The sequence below is a fragment of the Mauremys reevesii genome, linkage group 25, assembly GCF_016161935.1.
Source record: "Mauremys reevesii isolate NIE-2019 linkage group 25, ASM1616193v1, whole genome shotgun sequence".
Lineage (NCBI taxonomy): Eukaryota > Metazoa > Chordata > Testudines > Geoemydidae > Mauremys > Mauremys reevesii.
Genome location: NC_052647.1, coordinates 19354915 through 19365931, shown reverse-complemented (window position 1 = coordinate 19365931; position 11017 = coordinate 19354915). Strand labels below are relative to the sequence as shown.

Sequence of the window (11017 nt, the reverse complement as noted above, 5' to 3'; positions counted from 1 at the left end):
TAAAAAACGGGAGACTTGTTTTCCTTGGTCAGAAAAATGATGCTGCAGAAGCGGCACCTGAGCCAAACAAATCCATCCCCATGGATCATCTGACTCCTGGCTGCTTAAAAATGTGCTCGCAAAAGAAACTATCTTGTCATTTTCCTGTCAGCTCTACAAGAAGCAAACGCCATATCCTATTCTGTCTCAGACACCACAGGCGCGATTGATAGGTAGGCGCTGATTTCAGGGGACAGGAGGCCAAGCTTGCCATTGGCAGGAAAAAATGCTGGCTTTGAAAGAGAGCAGAGTTCATATGGGAGTCGCTAGCAGGACAGATACAAAGAACCAATGAGTCCTTGTTAGAATCACTATTTCTGACCATCAACCCAAAGGGCTTACGTTTTTCTGTCCAGTTCCTACCAGCTGCAAGCATATCTATTTGCCGGCAATCAACAGAGCCGCGGTTTCCTATGTGCTGGTATCTAACAGGGTTTCTTCTAACGTCAGCCCACAAAGCTTCCATCCCCAAGTATTCCCATTCCATAAAATCCCACCCTCACCCACCAAGAAGCTTAAGAGTTAAGTTCTTCTGCTCACAGTGGGAATGCTGAAACCCATGCCATTGCCTTCCCCTTCCCTGAAATCTAGACACCTGTAAGTGTAGAGCAATCAGCCCTGTGAAACGGACAGCGAGAGTTTCTAGAAGCAGAAAATAAATTCCTTGAGTGTCCAAAGTTGTTTGTAAAAATAGGTTTCAAAATACAAAAAAAAACCCCAAGAAAAAAGGCGAGTGTGCTTCTGACAGTTCCCATCATGCACTGGTCCATGAGCGGAGTTCATAAAAACTCTTATTGAGTCATTTAAGATTTCTTTGATTGGAAACCAGTGCAAGTCCCATGTCTGTTGGAGTGGAGGTTGCTGATTGCTGAGAGGGGCGAGTCTGGACGCTTTTGACAGACTCTCTCAAGGATCCAGCTTTTGGCACAGTGTCATCATAACAGCTTGCGATGGAGGATCTCCCAGGCCATCCGCTTGCGGAAGTAGGGCATGTGTTGCTTGGGGGGAATGGAGAGAGAGAGAGAAAAAACACACACACATTAACGTCCCTTTTCCTAATAGATGGTTTCTACGCCCGATCGCCACAGAGTGCGCATTAATTACAGATGTGCCTGTTCCCCGTGAAATGGAACCAAGTGCCTGAATTGAAATTCAGTGGGATGTGAGCACCTAACTCCTTTAAGCTACTGTGAAAATCTCTGCATGTGAGCAGAGATGAAACCGTGATCGTTATGTTCTTTTCAAGCCAATCTACTATTAACCACTTAAAAGGTACAAAAGAGAGTTTACACTGGGAGGGGATGGGGGTGCTTTTGGTGGCACAAATTTGTATGGCCAGTAGAAATCCTCTGTGCCACTGGAGTCCCAGTAAGGGCTACTCTGAGGACTTCAGTGATGCACACCTTGCCCTTTGCACAAGAGTGAGCTTTGTAAAGAGAACAGCACAGCTAGCAACAAATAGGGAGCAAGGGGGACCCTCTAAAATAGATACTGATGAAGGGGAAAACAAAATCTGAAGATAAACAAATGTGTCATCCAGTCCTACGGATCCTGGGGTGTTAAGGGACCTAATGAATGATTGTGCTAAGTGTGGAAAATGATTAGAAGCCGTGGACAACTGAGAAAGAAGCAGAAGATCCGGAAAATAAAGACATTTTGTGTCTATTGGCAACATTGTTATTGACCATCCTACTATCGTTCCGTGTGAGCCAACCCGCTGCCAATGGGACCCTGCGTTAGTCCCGCCACGTACACCACCATGTCAGTGTCCAGCTTACCTGGGTGAAATTGATCGGTCTGTCTTTGGTAATGCAGTCGGCATATTTGCAGGCAAACATTCCACAGTCGCTGCCATTCATTTGTTGAGGGATTTCCTTTAACAATAAAAACAAGCCCTGAGCCTCTAGATTTCGATGAGACCAAAACTCCCCTTAACTTTAGCAAATGCCCCACAGATAAAGGGCCACAAGCAATGAAGCGGGTAAGAAAACCCCAGGGTGTCTCCATGTTCTTGAGATTTAGGGAGTTGGGGCAAAACGAAGCTTTGAAACAGATGGGCCAACAGTAGCCTGGGCAAATGGGGATTAAAAAAAAAATAAAGTGTGGAGCAACCCACGCTGGGAAGCAACTGAAATGAGGAGACTGATGGTGCATCATGGACTCCAGGTAGTCGTGCCTATCTAGGCACCCTAAGGTCTGAGGACCTCAGTCATTCGTGAACTTGTCTTGACAACACCCCTGTAGAGAAGCGGGGAGGATTAGCCTCATTTTACAGCTGGGGAATGGAGGCAGAGAGAGCAGTGACTTGCTTTAGGCCACATAAAAAGGCTGTAGCAGAACCAGGAACAGAACCTGGGTCCTTCTAACTCCCATTCCACTGCCTTAACCACACGACCATCCTTCTTCCCTGGTGGGATGGAAGCGCTATGCATGGAGAGCGAACCCTCTTGGGGCTGCTGCTGACTCATCTTGGAGAAAAGCAGCTTTCCCATGCACGACTATCAGGTCATAGTGAGAGATTAACAATGGGGAATGATTAGGCCACGACACAATTTGTGCAGCTCTCTCGGTCCCCTCCTATGGGCTCTAGCTGCACGAGACCAACGTACCTGACTCTTCTTGCTGAGCAATAACCAGTTGTTAGCATCAAATTCTTTCCGTTTTTTGTCAAGACTTTCCTGTTTTAAGTATTGCCTGCAGGAAACAAGGGACAGAGAATGTGCTTAGAGAGGGGAAAAACCAACAAACAAAAAACCAATTGTTTTTAATTCACAGTTAACCTAAAACTTCCATCTCCAATTAATTCTGAGAACTGGGCTTCAGAAGCTTAATATTTTCTTCTCTCCCCCTTGGCAGTTCTTGCCTTCTTAACACAGAATTTTAAAGTTCTGGGCAATCTAAGGGAGGACTGAGCAGAGCTCTGAAACTCATCCCCAAAATATCCACTGTCAAAGCCACAAAACTGTCAGCAGAAATCTCCTGATTAATCAAGGAGTGACTCATGATATGGAAGAGCCAAAATAGCCACCGGCTTGGCTGGAAAGGCTCCTGCAAAATGAGCTTTAGGTTTGGAGACTGAATTCACTTCTCCGGTATCTAGAGCTTCCTGTAGATTGTTGCCTCTCACATTTTGCTGTCTTCATTCATCATCTCCTCCTCCCACTTTAATTTGCTAACCTCAGTGAATGTGGACAACAGCAATTTGTTGCATGTCTGTAGATGTTACACAGTAGCCTGGACACTAAACTTTGAAGGACACTACGTAACTTGCTAACTCTGCAATGTTTCTTCCAGACCTCTTCACCCAGGGTTCCATTCTGTCATTGATACAACGTTTGATCTTCTTCTTACCAATATGGAGGGACCGACAGAGTGAGTGAGTGAGTGTGTGTGTGTAATAGGAAAGCTTAAAACTAGTGGCCATGAATTATTTGAATGCAACATAGTAATGCCGGGAGGGAAGGGGAGGGGCAGGGGTGCTTCGTGCAATGCAATGTTGCAAGGATATTAGATTTCAAGGCAGCATCTTTTGGGAATTAAGCAAATCACACTCAGTCCAACAGTGGGAAAATGGGACATCTGAAAAACACCAAAATTAAGGTGCATCAGACCACAAAAGCCATCGAGAGAATGCAAAAAAACAAGAAGTAGCCAAAGTAACTCCAAAGACGTGCAGGGAAAAAATGAATTTGCACTAGAAAAAAAGAGGAGAGAATCCAACAAGAATATATCAGCTATATTAGCTAAAGCAGCAGGGGAATCAGGGCAGCAGAATGAGCTACCTGCTGGCCAAAGGGGAACAGACAGGGCTTTTACAAATCCATTGGGAGGAAAGGAATACTGGAAACGACGTAGATGCATTACTAAGTCAGGACAACTCCTATAGAGAAGTCCAGAGAGGCCAAGCTATAAAATTGCTCTATAAAATCTGTCTACAACATGAGAAATAATATTTTCAGAGTTTAAGGACCAAGGGGACCATCAGATCAACTATCCTGACCTTCGGTATATCACAGGCTATTCATTTTCACCCAAATACTCCTACATTAAGCCCAAAGTCTTTAGTTAGACCAAAGCATTTCAGTCCTCAGGAGACTAAGCTGTGTACCACATGCAGAGACTAGGAGAGACTGAGGTGCCATCGATGCCCAAGACCCCTGCAATGGCAAGAACTGATTGGGTGAGATATGCCCAGAGGATCTCATGTAAACCATGCCCCATGCTTTGAAGTATGCAACCCCCACAGTTCTCTGCCAATCTGACTGCAGGGAAATTCCTTGAAGACTTCTATCTTGATGACACAAAATGTAAAGGAAAATAGGAAAACAATCCATTCAAGAGAGCAAGCCCAGGTGAAGTGCAGCCTAGGGTGACCAAGGAATAGGCTCGTGAATTTATTCACAAGGTGGCCCTCACTTCTGAGCAATCACTGAGATCAGGGCAGGTGCCTGAGGACTGGAAAAGGGCAAGTGTGGTACCAGTGAAATAACAGAAAATCTGTTGCTTAGTTATTTCTGTTCTGGAAAGGACCTCTGCCCCAGTCAGACATTTGGGCTGCGCCTCTCTTCACACAACTCAGACCTCTCTTTGAAGGCCACACCTCAAAACAATCCCTCTCCAGGCAAGTGTTTCCACACTGCATTGAAACCTGAAATGTCTTATCAGTAGATTTATTATAAACCTCTTATGCAAGCTGTAGGCATGGACTCCAAAGAGGCCATCACAAAAATCACCTGAAGAACTAATCTTGGTTGGGTGGACTGGGGGTGAGGTCACTCCTAAAAAGGGAAATCAGATTTTCGGTTCTGGATCTTGATCTCATCCCCAGCCCCAAGCAAGTGGAGCGCAACTAGCGGTATGGAAACACTGGCAGGGCGGGAAGAGAGAAGAATGTTCAAAGAATGCAATTTCCCCCTTCCCTAAAGATTAGTATTTTGGGACTGCTCCGGGGATGACCAGGTGCTGACGGATGACCAGGGGCCAGCTTTGCAGGTTGGTCTCCTCAGTAGTAGCTAAGGCACTTTCTGCTCAGGATGCTGGGGCGGGTTGACAGGGCTCCGATCCATTCTGGAATGGGTTTATCAGAAGCTGTGCAAGCCATGATAATGCAGAGCTCTGCCTGGCGTGGGAGGATTCCGATGCTCCACCAAGCCCAGGTGTTAAGGCTGCACAGTGATGAACAAATGATATTTCCCCTCAGCTGTTCGGTTCTCCTAAGCTAAATTTGTACTGCTCTTCTGCAGTCTAGCACATGCCAGGCTTTCCCTTTCAGCTACCTTGGACAGACCAACTAGTTTCCTGTAAGGTAGGGAATGCAGACTTAAATCTTGGTTACAAAGGACTCTGAACTCTAAAGAAAAATGCTGTCCCGTTGGAAGGTCCCATAGGGCTTGCGTCTTCTCAAAGCAGAAATTTCAGGGATTCTTCTTGCCGTGGTGGTTTTGATCAGGAAGCATAGAAAGGAAATAAGAGATTAAATACCATGGGCTTGAATGGATGGGACACAGAAGCCAGTAGCACAGTGGGAAGATCCCATCCAGAAACATGGGCTTGGTTGTCAGTTTGGACAGAGGTGCCAGCCCCAGGAAATGTGATCCGGTGCAGACTTGCCTAAGCCAGAGTTGATGACACATGGCAAGACACGAAGTGCAATGGTAGGATGCTTGAGGCCCAGCTCAAGGCCACCCTATAAAGAAGTCCATAAGAGCAGGGGTCAATCATTCCATCTTGGCACTAGTAGGAGAATTTTCCCATAATCCTACAGGTGTGGAGAAGCAGAGCTTCACCATCCAGTTTTACCTTCACACACACACACACACACACACCCCTCCCTCCATACCTTCTCTCTTGTACAGAGATAACCTCATGGGCAAGGCTGCACCTAAGAGAGTTTCAAGGATTCCTCTTAGATGCCTGGAAACAGTCTCAACATAAAGGAAGGTGAGGAAGCCAGCCAGTAATTCTGTCCCCTGGCTGGAGGGAAAAGGAAAGCAGATAGCAGAATTCTTCCTTTGCAAACCCCATTGGAAAATCCTGCCAATGGACATCAGCCTCAAGACAAGCAGCATAGATGGGGCTCTTCCATCCATGGTGAATGTAGTCAAGGTCAGAGAGACTCCAGGGCATCAGCTTCCTAGAGATAAGAACAGTCAGGTTGTCTATCCCCGATTTCCAGGATCATCTGTGGAAAGAACAAGACCCGGGGCAGTCCCAAAACATGACCGCTGTGCCAGAAGTATTTCTTCAAGGAGTTACAAGAAACTGGAATCTACATGCTGAAATGATGGCAAATTCTGTCACGGGCAGAAAGTCACTTAAGCTTCTATCAGAACAATCTACACAAGATGGGCACTGAATATAAAAGCGGAGTAGCTAAGCTGACAGCAGGTAGATAACTTGGAACAGCCCTGAATGAGGACTGGGAGCTAATCCATCCTTCCTTCACCGACGTGTCCATTCCTGGTGATCGCTGGTCTGTTTCCTTGGAGAAAAGGCAGTCTGGATGCAAACAGGGTCTGGTGGGGGCAGTCTAGCTCCCTGGATATCAGCTGGAATTAGATTGTTCCGAGCAATATATTTTCTACCAGTGTCTGCTGGCATGGGGCGGGGAGATGGAGAAGCCTCAATAATCTATCTAGACTCCAAGCCCGTTCACTTGGCTAAGCAAGGACAATGGCTTCTAAGTAGGGGTCTCCTCACCCTTCACTTATTCCAGCTGGCTGACTCAGCCAGGCTGTGAGGAAAGGATGGTGTCAAATACATGAGAGGAGGTTGCAAGGTGGTGCGGTTCTGGAGAAGAGCCTTCTCTTACTGGAGATTTTTTTTAAATCTCCAAGTTTTGGCCCCAGACAAGGAAAGAGGTTGAATGGGCGGGGACAGGCAAATTGCTCACAACTAGCCCTAAACTCTCAAAAAAAAGGTCTGTAAACAGGAAGCAGGGAGAGCTGAGCCCCCACCCTGTACAGCCGGCCTGAGGAAGAGAATCTTGTGAGAGAATGTCTGGAGGTGCGGCAGAGCCCCCGTGCAGAAGTCCGAGCTTCCCACAGTATATACTGGCAGATAGGTGCAGCCCAATCCTATGGTGCTGGGGGGAAAATGTCAGGATCTAGGGAAAACAAGAACTTGTCCCTGTCTCTTATTCTTTGGTGCTTTGTATCTTTCACTGCACTACACAAGCACTTTCAGGATTTTTTTTTTTTTAAAAGAAGAAATCATACCAGTCTCCACATCTAAGTTCAATCCCTAGTAAAATAATGGCATAACCACAGAGAATGCTGACCTGCACACACTCTAAAGAGAATACCACTCAGAACAATAAATATCAGATTTATAGAGAATGCACCATGCGAGATCAACTGGAATGGATTTCAGAATGAGACCTCAGTTCTGCAACTGGATCTACGTGGGTGAACCACGAGTCTCTGGGCAGGCCTGGGGAGCCAAGAGCAGGATCAAGGTGTAGCAGGTAAAGGAAATGCAGCAAAGGTATAAACACAGCATATGAGCTCTAGTGAAGAACTAGATTCAGCGGCTCACGTAATCTAGAAATTTAGATCTAGAGTCATTGCAAACCATATTACTGCAATGCTGGGGCTGAGAGGGTAAATGCACAAAGGCCAGGAAATTCTAGATTATGGTTTCTAGAACAGCACGGGAATTAACAGCAACATACATATCATTAACAGTGACCATCTCTTATGCTGTTTTTCAGAAGTATCCCTTGGTGATTTACAGTCTCAACATATAAGGACCACTCACGGCACCACATGAATGTAGCCACAATAAACAAACATGGCAACAATTGTGCCTAAGCAACAACCGAAAACAAGTTTTTAGGGAGAGAAAGAAAGATGCATCTCTCCAATTGAAACTGCATGAGGAAATTTATGGAGGCAGAAATTTAATTTTCCCAGGTTGCATTTGGTCATGACATTGGGATTGAAAGGGATAAATCAAATCGATATAGTCAGGTGGTTTTTTAAAAATAGTATAGCTAAGAGTCTTCAGCTCCTAAATAGCCTCCTCCCCCCAATAAATTTCGGTGGATTTATAATCTAAAATTCAAAATATTTTTTCCCTCCAAGACCTTCACAAACAGAAGAAACTGACTGATTCTGCAGGTAAAACATTGAAACCGATGACAAATTTGCTGCTACAGGCACACGGTTAAAAAAACTGAAAAACCAAGGAAAATGTTCCCCTATCTTTCAAGTTCTGGGCATTCTTAGATGAGACTTGTAACCACAAGTAAAAAGATTTAATAAGTATGATTTTTAAGTCGTCCCTTTAACACTCCTATTCTTGAGAAAATGATACTGAGATTTGTAATGACCATAAGAGGTTAGGACCTTAGTTTTACATCTGGTGGCTAGTCTACACAAAAAGTGCTACTGATGCAGCTGTGCCACTATAGTGTGTCTGGTGAAGATGCTCTATGCTGATAGGAGAGACCTCTCCTGCTGGCATCATAATAACCGCTTCCGTGAGAGGCGGTAGCTATGTCGGTGGGAGAAGCTCCCCCGCCAACATAGCACTGTCCATATCAGTGCAACTTACGAAGCTCGGGGTGTGGCTTATTCACACACCTGAGTGACATCAGTTATGCCGACATAAGAGGTAGTGTGTACAAGCCCTGAGTCAAAACACAAAATCTGCTAGTATAGCACAGGTCACTTTGCTACCAGGAACTGGATTTATGAAGAGGGATATAATCAAAAAACAACAACTGAATAACCAGCATCACCTTCTTGGAGGATCTCCCATCCAAATACTGAGCAGACCCAACCCTACCTCGCTTGCAAGGTCTCATGCACAGCTACCATGACATTCACATACTCCAGACCCCCAAACAGCAGCGTAGAGCACAACTGCCATGACATTCACCCAGCTAGAGAAAGCTGGGGAATCATTATTCATTCCTAGCCATGTGACCTTCAGCAAATCACCAACCCGCTCTATGCCTGAAAATCATCCCCATCAGTAAAATGGGGCTAAAAATCATTTAAAAACTCACCACCTTCAGGAAGCTCTAAAGATTGAAAGCATGAAAGGGTCACTAACCATGAATAGGACCTCCGTCCCCTCTTCCCGGTGTGATCCTCCCAGTGCATTCAACCAAAAAAGCCTCCTAAAAGGAAACAAAGGGAAAAGCAATTATGGCACGGGCAAGAATGAGCTGTAATCGCAGGTTGCTACTGTCGATTCCAACTGTGCTGTTAGCCAATAGGCTGAAATCTTGGGTCTCGATCTCAAATCCCACCTATCCCATTAGCCAATAGGCCAAAATCCAAGGCCACTATGCTGTAGTTTAACAGTTTTGTTACCTAGCGATCTAAAGGGCGGGTCCTCTCAGCCCAAACCCTAAATGCACTGCTAGGCAGAACCTCCTGAATTATGTGTGTATCAGAGGGGTAGCCGTGTTAGTCTGGATCTGTAAAAGCAGCAAAGAATCCTGTGACACCTTATAGACTAAGGTCTGTTAGTCTATAAGGTGCCACAGGATTCTTTGCTGCTTTTACTGAATTATTTGATCACATCTCAATTGTAGCGTTATTTACCGGATGTTGGTGACTTCTTGCTATTGCAACAGCAGTAAGTCTGAGACCCCTGTATTCTAAGCCCATTCTAAGTCCATTTTCAGAGGTTTTACATTTTTCTCATAATTCTTCCTCTCACGGATTTGTCTCATTCACATTGGAAATAAGGTGTACATTTTTAACCATGAGATCAATCAATCACTGGAACAATTTACCAGGGTCATGGTGGATTTTCCATCAATGACAGTTTTTAAATGAAGACTGGATGTTTTGCTACAAGGTCTGCTCTAGGAATTATTTTGGGGAAGTTCTCTGGCCTGTGCTATCAGACTAAATGTTCACAATGGTCTCTTCTGGACTTGGAATCTATAAATCTCTCAGCCTAGCTGCTTAGAAATGGAAGAGAAGCCATGGAGCTATTTTTGTAGTGAGTGAAGTGATTCTGGTATATGGAACTGAGAGAGCACTTGGAGATCTTAAGGGATGAACGGTGCTAATTATAATCAATATTATATTGAAAGTGATTCCTACCTAGGCATTTATATTTCACGTCCATATTTCATTTACATAACATTTACATTAATTTAGAATATTGCCGACTGTTCCAATTCTAAATATGACTCGCTCAGTGCAAACAGAGAGAAACCAAAAAGGGTTTCAGAAAAAACACAGAACATATCCCCTGCAATACCGGAGCACATCACTTGAGTGTGCTGTGACTCTAAAGAGAGATTTAGCTACCAGACCAATTTAACCCTAGAATAAGAAATACTTTACGTGACATAGGAGCCTGAGTCCTATTTTCAAAAGTTTTTTGAGTCTAAGTCCCACTGATTTTAAATGAGACTTGAGGACCTCTGCACCTCGATGACTTCTGAAAATAGGACTTGGAAACCTTTGAAAGTTTTGCCCATTTTGTATGCTGCTGCATTTATAACCCTACTCTAACGAACTAGCTTCTCGGTCTGGGAAATTGCAGGGGCTGCTTCAAACTGGATGGCTTTGTCTCATTTCTTTTCTTGACTTTGCAATACTTCAGATGAAAGCTCCTTTCAACTCTCCAGACTTTTGGGCAAGCATGTTCACACTGAAGGCTCCACATATATCCTAGAGTCGTGCTCATGGGCATGAAGGCAGGACCTGATTTTCAGCACGAGTCAGAGAGAGAAAATATCTTAGTCCCAATCCAGGTTGGTAACAGTAGCTAAGGCACGTTCATGCCTTGAGCTTCATCAGGGACATAAATGACATGCGCAGACTTTCATCAGGAGCTCTGGTGCTCCGCACAAGACAAAACACCCACCACCTAGGTCATCATGGTCACCATTCACTATGTCTTAATGATCCTCTTGGGAGAGTGATATGTTTCGTGTTTTTTGGGAGGTGGAGGGAAATCGGGAGGAATGCGTCAGTCTGTAATGGAGGTGCTAGGTTACCAAGCT

The 11017-nt window shown here is 44.9% G+C and overlaps 1 protein-coding gene across 5 annotated transcripts in view; it reads right to left on the bottom strand.

Annotated features, from left to right (window-relative positions):
• Nucleotides 1-724: 724 nt before the first annotated feature.
• Nucleotides 725-11017, bottom strand: part of SENP1 (SUMO specific peptidase 1) — a 29994-nt gene continuing 19701 nt past the window's right edge. For 4 of the 5 annotated variants that reach the window (XM_039513876.1, XM_039513878.1, XM_039513877.1 and 1 more), the window contains 3 exons: nucleotides 2649-2733; nucleotides 1818-1913; nucleotides 725-1037 (listed from right to left, as the gene is read on the bottom strand). In XM_039513876.1, coding sequence (XP_039369810.1) covers nucleotides 975-1037; nucleotides 1818-1913; nucleotides 2649-2733 — 244 coding nt within the window. In that variant the 3' untranslated portion in view covers nucleotides 725-974. Of the gene's footprint in view, nucleotides 1038-1817; nucleotides 1914-2648; nucleotides 2734-9099; nucleotides 9167-11017 lie in introns of those variants that run through there. The other variant, XR_005591172.1, reaches the window with a different exon arrangement.